Source organism: Cottoperca gobio, chromosome 4 (genome assembly GCF_900634415.1).
Source record: "Cottoperca gobio chromosome 4, fCotGob3.1, whole genome shotgun sequence".
NCBI classification, from domain to species: domain Eukaryota; kingdom Metazoa; phylum Chordata; class Actinopteri; order Perciformes; family Bovichtidae; genus Cottoperca; species Cottoperca gobio.
In genome coordinates this window covers 26,524,882-26,536,488 of record NC_041358.1, presented here as the reverse complement: position 1 = coordinate 26,536,488, position 11,607 = coordinate 26,524,882, and the positions used below count along the sequence as shown (strand labels likewise).

Sequence of the window (11,607 nt, the reverse complement as noted above, 5' to 3'; positions counted from 1 at the left end):
TTTTATTTGCCACACTCCGCTCATAAGACCAGTTGAACTGGTCCATTTATGAACCATCATGCCGTACTAAGGTCAAAAACTATTTTGAGTATATTTTAAATCAGTAGGTCTTCAGTATGCCATGTAGTATGTATGATATAAAGTGCATGTTGTAAAGATTAATAATACAAACATGAATTGAATGTGGAGAGGCGCAATATATGTCCTTCATGGAATATATGTTTGACATTTTGTTTTTATATATATATATATGTTACTATAAATACTATGGACTTAAAATAATCCATCACAAGTAAAAGTCCTGAATTCAAAATGTTACTTAAGTGTACTTAAATCAAATGTAAAAGTACTCAATATGCAGAATGGCTCTTTTCACAGTATTATAATCATTTAGAATATTATATTATCCTGTTTTTATCATTAACAAATACATGTAAGTGTGTTTTAATTGAGTACTTTGTCAACGTGGAACCAAGTTTAGATACTTTGTAAAATAGTGGGTTGATTAGCGGTATAGTAACACATCATATACAAGCATAGGATGTGTTTCTATATGTAAAAAGTAACTATGAGTTAAATAAATGTAGATGAGTAAAAAGTACAATATTTGCTTCTGAATTGTAGGAGTAGAAATAAAAAGTAGCATAAAACGGAAATACTCAAGTAAACATGTACAAGTACGTCATAATAGTACTTGAGAAGTGGTGAAGACTAACTAAGTACATTTACTCAAGTACTTAAGTACAATTTTGAGGTACTTTATACTTCTAGTCCACTACAATTTGTAAGCAAGTACTGTGCTTTTTACTTCTCTACATTTATTAGATAACATTAGTTACTTTGTAGGTTCATATTATTAATACAAAATATAAATCAACTAATGAATATGATGTACTTCTATGGATTAAGATACCTGGCAGTATAAAAAGCAATTAAAAGTAGCTCTAACTTTACCAGTTGCCAAATAAAAAGGGTGAACACATGAATGGATCACTAATTATAACCCAGGTTTATAATATATATTATTCCGAAAATGGCTATTCTGCATAATGAGTACTTTTAGTATATTTTGATGCCAATGCTTTTGAACTAAAAAAAGAATACAGGACTTACACTTGTATTTCTACACTGTATTATTACTACTTTTACTTAAGTAAAAGTGTACTTCTTCCACATCTGCACTTGAGTAAATGTACTTACTTACACGCTTAATTCCATTCGTGAATGGTTACAAGCTGTTGAGAGACTTTTAACTGCTCAACTATAATTCGTATTATACTAAAAGTAAATTAAAATAAATGTCTTTATTTAGTTTTGCATGTTGGTCATAATAAAACCCAATGATTAGTTATTGTGCGCGCTGATGACGTCAAAAGGAGGAGAGACTTTCGACCAATCAGCGTCGGCCGCTCTGCTCATCATGTCCCCAGTTTGTACAATGGGGAAGGTGAGCAGCGGCACACGGCTGTGATTCAAGGAGTTTGAACGGCGGAGGTCGACTTATAACAACACAGCACCCGGTTTGAATCGAGTATGTATCAAGGAGTCGGTAGACAACGTTGTTATCTTTCTTTTACCGTCTTTGTTTCCTGTCAACCTGTTCCTCAGCTAACGATAGACGTCAACAAGTGGGCTAATTGTGCGTAGACCTCAGTGCTAGCAGCCGTTGGTGTCTCCAACGTTCGTGAACATTAAACCAGGTTAGCTTAAAAGCTATAGTTAGCTCGTGAGTTAACCGCCACCTGACTTTAATTTCAGTTTATGGGAGCTAAGTTAAGTGTTAGCCGCCTGTCTGCTGCGTGTCCGTGTCATGTGAGAGTCATTTGTTTGCTTAGTTTGTCATGCAAAATACTTTGCATTCCCATACATGGTGATGGTGGCATGAGCTGCTTCTTCATGTGTCCCTGATCACCTTTTACTTTAGTGCTGTTCCACTCAGACATTGTTTGAGAAGTTTTTGCAAAACTAAATAACCCTACTAGATTGATTTGAGCCTCTTAGTCCTTTTTATGAGCTGTATCATTATATCTAATTTCTCTTGAAGATGTTCTCACAGTAGAACATCTGGATTATCTTTGAATGTAAGCATGTTCTGTGATGACTGTGGAAAAAAATAAGTTGATATGAACATGAATTAATACATGTAATCAGATTTATCATGACAATTTCTTTCCACTGTGAGGAAATCAACATTTCTACATTCACATTTGACTTATTTAGCTAAATGCTCATCAGAGAAACTGCTGGTGAGTAGGTGTTTCAGTGGGTTGCTCAAGGACAATTGGACACTTAAGAAAATAACTTTCTCTTCTCTCTCTCGAGTGTTGTCGAAACACGAAAAGCAATGTAACTGTGACTATGAATCTTCTCACATTTAACACTCAAATATTACAGATTTCTTCAAGCATTTACTGACTTTGAATGCTCTATTGCTCAGTAAAGCGTCACCTGATGCATCAGTTTGACAGTCGGGTTAATGGCTTCAGCCTTATTGAAGAATCTGGAGCCTGCACCTGTACCTGCTGTTTCCTCACCTCTGCTGTCAGACAAGGACGCCACTGATTTTTAGTTATTTTTTTAAAATGTCAGTTACCCGTTACTTTTAGGATGGAGACTGGGGATGATGACATTGTCCTCCGGTCTCGCTGCCGAGTCGATCCTAAGACGCCCGCCTTCCCTGATTCAAATCGCTCTTTGGATGAGGAATGTAGTCAAGAACAACACCAGCAAGGCAACGGAGGCCACCACGTTACCAGCTATGGTAAGGAAATGGATTCAAGATTTATTAAAAAGTTTTGATTATTTCAATTTGATAACCCCATGATGAGTAAATAATAATGCAGTGTTATCTAAAATGATATATGTGACAGCCCTTTGTGTTAGTGTTTTGTTTTGTTTTTAGATTAATGTCTTTAGGTCAAAGGTCAGCCTACACAATGTACCTTCTCAGGTCAGGCTGTTCCCAGAACAATCTATAGCTCGCCCTGGTTGTCTCCCCGGACCGGAGAAAGCACAGCTGCATAGATAAAGAGTTAAGATGGGCCCAGTGTATTCAGACTGGCAAGGTCAGGGAGATGCTATGACTGTCTTTCTCAGAATGTGTTGACTAGGATTTGAGGAGCCATCTAGGGATCTATCTTTAGGTAAACAATGATGGAAAGCCTTGTTTTAGGATAAATGTTGAGAGAAAGTTTGCCAGACTGGATGCTCGTATTGTTCATGATCTATTCTCCTTGATCAAGATCTAATAAACCTTCAGTGGAAGACCTCACTTCCTTTGGTTTTCAGTGCTGCGCTCATTAGGAGTTTCCTTTACAGCCTGCAACATGAGGAAAAGGGAACACAGTTGCTATGAGAACGAAATAAACTGTGAATTGGTAAATGGATACACAGGAATACAGAAAACATTGTGACATACTGGTCTTTTCTTTAGCCCGGGTCAGAACTCTTGGTACATTCTCCCTGACAAAGGAGTGGGCTTTCATCATTAGACGCACCTGGAATTAGACGAATAATAAAAACAGACTTGGCAGCTTTTAAAACTGTCAACGGATGAAAAAACGGTTACAAGAATCATGAAAAACTTAAGATAATAAAACTTTAAAATCTCCCAGTTGAACTGCATGATTGTAAAAATCCAAACTCCCTCATCAGCAGGGCCAAGATGGATGACATTAACCTTCATTTCAGTGACATTTATGATGCAATGTGCATGTTGATTTAACTCCTACCTTCCCCAATAATTACCCAAGTCAACCTCTGGTAACATTCACCATGAGCAGTCCAATTTTTATCGAAATATTTGACATGGCATGACTTGATGTTTACATTTACCAGGTCAAGGTACTTTTGGGGCACGGTAACCTGGTAACCTGGTAACTGTGTCTGCTCTGTTGTTTAATTCAGGTGCATTCAGAGCACTTAGCCGTATAATGATATTGGAAGATTACAAAGCAGCATGTTGACGTTTGATTGTATTATATGCTCAGACTTGTGTGCTCTCTTTTCTAATTTCAGGAAAAATTGAAGTGGAATGTGTGATTAGTAAAAAGCTACAACTGAAAAGGAAAGCAGAGGTTAGTAAATAAATATTTAGATAAGAAAAGCCATTAATCAATGATTTATCTTAGAGTGACATCACCCCACAGACTAAAATAAAGCACATTTATATTGAGACTGTACGCCGGTATATTTCTGTCTGTAGTCGTCTTTTTAGCACTCACTAATTATTGGATTTATTTATGATTTCTCTGTTTGTAAAAGAAGAAGAAGAAGAAGATGATGCAACAGTAGAACATGTTGATTATCTGTGAACTTAAGCAGGTGATGTGATGACTAGAATAAAGAACAAAAAGAAATGTATCAACCATTCTTTAAGTTTTTCTTCTTAATAGCTGGATAAACTCTCTTATCCAGAGCAACTGCTGATGACTAAGTGTTTCAGTATGTTTGCACATGGAGACTTAAAATATATATTTTAAACCATGTCTCTTCTCTCTTGAGCGGTGTCGAAAAATGAAAAGCAATGTAACTGTAACTATGAATCTTCTCACATTTAACATCAAAATATTCCAGATTTAAGTTTACGTCGGTCCAGACTACGGATGCTAACTCTTCCTGCATCTTCTGTGTTTCTCAGCACCTGAAGAGTGACCTGATGCATCAGTTTGACAGTCAGGTTAATGACTTCATGGACAGTCTTATTGAAGAGTCGGCCAGCCTGGAGCTTGCACCTGTACCTGCCGTCTTCTCACCTCCGCTGTCAGACAAGGAGAGGAACAAACTAAGGTGCCTGTCTTTCAACTTCTATTAGCCAATCGAAGCGCATTCTAGAGAAAACATTTCTCTCTTAGTCATACACACACTTGTTCTCCAACAAAAATAGATTTGCTGGTCACTGACTGTTTTTCCTTTTGTAGGTATTTCCGGCCTCCTCATGGTCAGGGCAAGCAGTTTGTCAGTCGCAGGTCCCTCTTGGAGTAAGTTGACACATTGAGCTGAAAGAAATGTAAATATTGTGGATGACACACACGTGCTCTTTGGATCCTTCAGATGTACTGTGCTTATTCCAGCTCGTGCTCATTGTATGGATTAAATGTGGTCTCAAAAACAGGTGAAAATTCCTTCTCTGGCAATTATGTATTTACAATGAGCAGTGCTTTGCGATCAACACAGGTTTTCATCATCAGGGTCAATAACCCAGACTTTAAATACACATCAGCACTGCTCCCAGTAGTCTGCACATGCAGAGACTTACAATTCATTCTTTCATGTGCAATATATTTTATATCATATGTGCAATAATTAGAATTCAATATTCAGTCTGTAATATATTTAGTTTTGTTCATTGACATTACTGCAGCTTGATTGTTTACATCCATTTAGCTGTTCAGATTCTTATCACATGTGGTCTGTTTGTCTGCAGCGAGCTGTTTGAGGTCAACCACATCAGGACCATCTACCACATGTTTATTGCCCTGCTCATTCTCTTTATCCTCAGTACACTGGTGGTAGATTTCATTGATGAAGGCAGGTAAAGTAGAAGACTGCTATGCATAATGCCTTTTTTCTAAATTATAATTAGTTCTTTTATTTTGGTTATCGCTTTTCATCTTGGTAAGATGGTTTCTCCGCCCTACTTTATCTCCTTTGCCTCAGGCTGGTGCTCCACTTTGACCTGCTGGTCTATGCGTTTGGACAGACCCCACTGGTGGTGTGCACGTGGATCTGCATGTTCCTGTCTGTGTTGCTGGTTCCCTACAGCCTGTTCCACCTGTGGTCACAGACCCAGTCTGGGACTGACAGTCACTCCAGGTTGTGCAATGTGCTGTTTGGCTCTGTATTCCTGCTCTACCAAGCGTTTGGTGTGGGATTCCTGCCTACGTATGTGGTGGTGACCAACAGTTTTCCACCTGCATCCTGCTTCATCATCATCATGGAACAGGTACAATAAGATAATCCTTTATTAGTCCCACAGCTGGGACATTTGCAGCTGCTGTTTCTGTCTTTAGTATTTGTCTTTGTAATAGCTGTTGTGTCCATTTTTATTATTTGTCTAATTCCAGGTGCGTCTGATGATGAAAGCCCACTCCTTTGTCAGGGAGAATGTACCAAGAGTCCTGACCTGGGCTAAAGAAAAGACCAGTATGTCACAATGTTTGTTTTCCTGTGTATCCATAGACACTTCTTGTTTACCAATTCATAGTTAATTTATTTATCATGGCTGCCTTATGTTGCAGGGTTCTAAGAATAAGGCCTTAATTGATAGTAAAACATTTTCTTATATAAATCTTTCAAAAGCCTTAAAGATCACAGGGGAAGTAGGATTTTATGATTCGCTAAATAATTGGAAACATGTATAATTTATCAAATGCTTCTTGCATTAACATCACACAGATCCAGTTAGCTCAATTAAAAGAAAATTTGTAAAAAGTCTCAAATCTAATTTGCCTTAAGCTGTTGGCAGCCTGATATATAAAGTCAATAACCTGTCTATGTGTTTATTTAAGTATGTTGGAAGCCTGATATATAAAGTCAATAACCTGTGTCTATGTGTTTATTTAAGCTGTTGGCAGCCTGATAAATACACACAGACACAGGTTATTGACTTTATATAAGTATGCAGGAAGAGAAAGCCTGCTAGTTCTCATTATAAAACAGCTCAGTGTTGTAACTGTAATTAAACCTTGATCAGTGTCTCAAACTGTCATGTTGGGTCCTTGTATTAGAGAGAACTTGGCCTGGAAAGTCCTTGAAAAGTCATTGAATTTAATGTTTAAGGTGTTGGATTCCTGACATGGTTGAAATCCTTAAGTTTGAGAGTTTAAAGAAAATTTGAAGGTTTTTGAAAAGTTATTATTATTATTATTATTATTACTACTATTACTACGAATACTAAGCCGTCTCTCCTTACATCTACAGGCCCCAGCCCTGTGGTCCCTCAGGTCTCTCAGTATCTCTACTTTCTGTTTGCACCCACACTCATCTACAGAGACAAGTACCCGAGGTAAACACACTCATCGTTTGTGGTTTTCTTCCTCCATACAGTCGCTCGTGTGTTTGGTAAAACCTTGTTTCTCATTTAATGCAGGAACCCAGTGATCCGATGGGGCTACGTGGCCACAAAGTTACTTCAGGTTCAAACTTCTTTCATATTTAAGGCTTAAAATTGCAAGAAAAAAACGTTTTTAGCCCATTTTTCTGACCATTTCAACCCCCCCCCCCCCCCCCCCACACACACACACACACAGGTACTTGGCTGTCTGTTTTATGCCTATTACGTGTTCGTGCGGCTCTGCATCCCTCAGTTCCACAGCATCAGCCTGCAGCTGTTTGACCTGAGGGCCATGGTCCTCTGCGTCTTTAACTCCATCTTGCCAGGTAAGATCAGCGTTATCAACAAATACCCTTTCTTACATGCTTTAGGCTACATAATGTTTTTTAATGTGGACAGTGTCAGATTGTCATGTGAACTATCCTGAACTATAAACAAAGGCGTCACACGCAGTACGCTGTCGTACAGAAGTGAACACGGAGGCCACTGAAGTCCGATGTACCTTTTCAGATCGATGTCGCATTGCAAATAATCAGATCTGTACCTTTTTAGTTTGGGCAGATTTGGGCCACTTTTTCCTTCAGTTTGAACGATGCATGTAGTAAAAATGTCTAATTGTTTTCATTTGCAGGAGTGTTGATTCTCTTCCTGGGATTCTTTGCTGTCCTCCACTGCTGGCTGAATGCTTTTGCTGAGATGCTCCGCTTTGCTGACAGAATGTTTTACAAGGTACTTCTTCTGTTACTGCCAGCAACAGCAAAACATTTTGAATTAAGTTCCTATCTTGTACTCTATACTTGACTTATTTAACTTTGATTTACATCACAGGATTGGTGGAACTCGACCTCTTTTGCTAATTACTATCGTACTTGGAATGTAGTGGTCCATGACTGGCTGTACTACTATGTGTACCGGGACATCCTGTGGGTGAGTGCTTTTGATATAGATGCAATATTTGTATTTGTATTAATTTTCTTTAATAAAGAATTCTGTGGTGGGTCAGGTTTACAGGGATTTTTATAGACTATTTTATAATAATGGAGGAAATTACAGCATTTGTTTGAAAAACCATTTCTAATTATCTGAAACATATTTTCCAATTTATTACTAATGTAGAAATACATGGATCAGAATGAGGTTTACTGCCAAATAAGTTATTCACGCGTTCGGTACGTACATTAAACTTAAACAAAGAGGAAATAAGAATAGAGGCCAAGTACAATAGGGCTGATATGATATGATAACTTGTAGTATTTCAATTTATCGTGATGCACAATTACGTCGTCTACATTGATAATAACAAGCACATACTAAATTAAAGTTTCTCAGAAAAACTGAATTTTATTTGAAGATTGCTGTTTTGTTTTTACATTTACTGTATCGTCAGCGTATAGCTGGACATATTTATTTATATTTTCACTTGAAACTTAGGTTCATTTTGCACTAAATTTCCTTATTAATTGAGAAAATACTCAAGTATTTAACACAGAATACAAAAATTGGCTACATCATGTAGTTATTTCATATAGACTTTATTGAATTACTAGAAAACATGCTATAGAATGAGAGAGTTGTGCAGGATGTGCATAAGTATTGATCAGGACTCGTCTGTCCTCTCCGCTGTTTTCTTTCCAGATGTCTCAGAAGCGGTTCAGACCGGTAGCCATGCTGTTTGTGTTCACAGTGTCTGCGGTGGTCCACGAGTACATTCTTGCAATCTGCTTTGGTTTCTTCTATCCCGTGCTCTTCTGCCTCTTTATGTGCTTCGGAAGTAAGACGACACTCTGTTGTTGTTGTTTATCAGTCCCTCAGACTTGCTTGAGAATTCAGCTAAATGTAATTTATATTATTATTTAGTGTTATGACACGCACAATAACATGATCAATCAATCAAATGATGTCTCTCTGCATTTATTTTTTCATTATGCTTCCTCCATCGTCTTCCATTTTTCACCCTCTCACAGTGATGTTCAACTTCATTCTGCATGACCAAAGGAAAGGTCCCATCTGGAACGTAATCATGTGGACGTCTCTCTTCCTGGGTCAGGGAGTCATCATCTGTCTGTACTCCCAGGAGTGGTACGCCCAGCGCTACTGCCCCCTGAAGGAGGTAACACCTGCAGCATTGCTTTGCCCTCTAAACACTGATGCACTGTTTATTGAGAAACAATAATTCAGCTGAAGGTTGGTTAATGCTTTGCCAACCTTTTTAAAGGTGCAATTGATAACATGCAGTCACAAGATGGCGTACTCTCCCTCCTCCTTCCATTGCGTTCACGTCAAAACAGCCAGTTTGATGCACAGCCTGCTTATTTTATGGAGCGTGTTGGTGTAGATTCCCCGTTAGCTTACTACCTTTTAAGTTTTTCCATAATTTTTATGTTTTTTCCACTAACTTGCAAATACTAAGACTCTTGATGCCTGACGACGCCACGTGATTCCAATTACATGGACACAAATTCAGCTTTACATGTTGTTTTATCATTTCAGCCTTCGTTCTTTGACTTGCTGAAGCCTCGCTCCTGGAGCTGCCAGAGAGGCGTGATGACGGACGCTGATGGGCTGTGATCTACGCTGAGGATCATCACTGATCAGTATATATTTGACCAGCCTTTCTGTTACTGTCATAACTTCTGCTCTTTCAAGTGTGTATTTTATTGCACTAAGTGACTCATGACTGAGTCTGTATGAATGTATGGAAGAGATCCAGTTAATCCTTTAATCTAACAGCAAAGTCACAGCGATGCCTTACTTACCTGATTTATGTTTTCAAAGAAATGCAACAGAATTTCACATTTACATTTTATGTACCATTTCCATTGGATCAACTTTGAAACCACTCTTTATGCCATGATGACAAACAGAAATACAAACATCATTCACATATGCAGTAATGGTCAATATTTACAAAGTGTGCAATTACTACTGTATTATAGAAATTCAGTGTGTTTGAAAAGCCTTTCAATGTTATTTATTTTCACTGCCAATAAGATTTATTTTGAAAAGATGGCCACTGTTTGGTGTTTTGTATAAATCTATGAGGAACCTGTTTCCTCTGTGTATAGCGGACGGTTGCAGTCAACAAGCTGATGTAGAGGAATTTATTTTATAGTAAATCTGAAGCTATAAAAGATAATGAGACTGAACTTCAGAAAACAAAATGGAGATGATAATTATGCTGTGTGGAGTTAATATATTCTGACTGCTGAATGTATTCTTGATGGTTCTGAAATGAAACTGCATTTAGTGTCACAAATAGAAAGTTTTCTGTGAACATAAGATGTTTTGTTCATGACCGATAGTGTGTGTGTGTGTGTGTGTGTGTGTGTGTGTGTGTAGAATAATTTACGACTGTAAACGTTGCTGCTGGCTGCTCGAATGTTACAATATTGATGATACTTAAATAGCACAAGGGCTACAGATTGCTTTATCAGATACTGAATACAGTGCTTTGTTGTTAAACTCATAGTATACATTTTACAGAACAGTAAGGTCCATGTCCAACTAATGGAAGAAGGAATATGTATGCTCTTCACTTACTGTGGACTTGAAATAATGTATAATTGTGAGGAAATCACAAAGTTAATGTTGCTAACTACGTATTAAATTGCAGGGAGACTCTATTTACATGTGTGAATAATGAGATGCACAAGAAGAACCAGCAATGAAAAACTCAGCACTTCCAAAAAAACTGTATGACCACAAGGTGGCGCTGCATTAAAAGCTTTTACTTTTGCGCCCTCTGCTCAAATTGGCTGTGAATTGTGGTCAGGAGCACGAGAGGCTTCCCCAGAGTCCCGTACAAATTGTATATTAACAAGTACCAGCAACTTATTTTTTAAATATGTGCAGATATATTGGAAAACAATATGGTACTCACTACTAAGTAACTCAATATGTAATCTTGCTTTATGCATTTTTGAGATTGTGTTAATGAAAATATGTATAGTAGTGAAGAGCCAACATGCAGAAATGCTGTTTACTGAAATGACATATTTTTGGGAGCAGAGCTGTTACCTGCCTAATTACTGTCTTTGTGTTCATTGTAAACTTTATTTTTTTCTGGCCATGAATTGCTCATTGTGTCAGGTGACAATTTTATGAATCAGGATGTTATATCTTCTAATGCAGACAAATATCTGATACATTCTGTAAAGACACATCAAAGTATAAGAACTGTTGAGAATAAAAAGTGTATGTTCGCTCTATCTTGGATCAAGGTGTTGTGTATAATGATCAATGTGCCAATTAAACAGTATTGAACCAATCTTTATTCTGTTGATTTGCACATAATCAGATAGAATACATGAGTTGAGTGGCTGTGTACAAGTCTATACTGTCTATAACTATGTTTAAAATGTATAAATCACTAGGACTTTATATATTAGGTTATGTTTTGCACTTATGAGTCCTGTCATATTACCACTCAGTGCTTCATAAAGGACTTTATTTTATACATTTCTTTACTTTTATAGTCCTAAAATAATCGCATACCTATACATGCTTTATAGTTACAGTTTAATAGTGCAGATACTTTAAAATGATCTCATTAT

At 37.4% G+C, this 11,607-nt stretch overlaps 1 protein-coding gene across 1 annotated transcript; it reads left to right on the top strand.

Moving 5' to 3' along the window:
- The first annotated feature begins 1,404 nt into the window (after nucleotides 1-1,404).
- On the top strand, nucleotides 1,405-10,222 carry soat1 (sterol O-acyltransferase 1). The gene is made up of 16 exons (XM_029430491.1): nucleotides 1,405-1,531; nucleotides 2,607-2,761; nucleotides 4,018-4,076; nucleotides 4,640-4,788; nucleotides 4,920-4,979; nucleotides 5,426-5,533; nucleotides 5,659-5,944; nucleotides 6,066-6,144; nucleotides 6,922-7,006; nucleotides 7,091-7,136; nucleotides 7,251-7,380; nucleotides 7,686-7,783; nucleotides 7,883-7,981; nucleotides 8,690-8,825; nucleotides 9,019-9,164; nucleotides 9,545-10,222. The coding sequence occupies exons 2-16, from the start codon at nucleotides 2,608-2,610 to the stop codon at nucleotides 9,620-9,622; spliced, it is 1,713 nt and encodes a 570-aa protein (XP_029286351.1). The 5' UTR covers nucleotides 1,405-1,531; nucleotide 2,607; the 3' UTR covers nucleotides 9,623-10,222.
- Nucleotides 10,223-11,607: the final 1,385 nt, after the last annotated feature.

What these genes read in the sequence shown, in the direction of transcription:
- soat1 (XM_029430491.1), top strand. Translation starts at nt 2,608, where the DNA reads ATGGAGACTGGGGATGATGACATTGTCCTCCGGTCTCGCTGCCGAGTC. An exon ending in CCACCACGTTACCAGCTATG is followed by an intron (nt 2,762 to 4,017) that starts GTAAGGAAATGG and finishes TTCTAATTTCAG; the next exon opens with GAAAAATTGAAGTGGAATGT. An exon ending in TGTACCGGGACATCCTGTGG is followed by an intron (nt 7,982 to 8,689) that starts GTGAGTGCTTTT and finishes TTTTCTTTCCAG; the next exon opens with ATGTCTCAGAAGCGGTTCAG.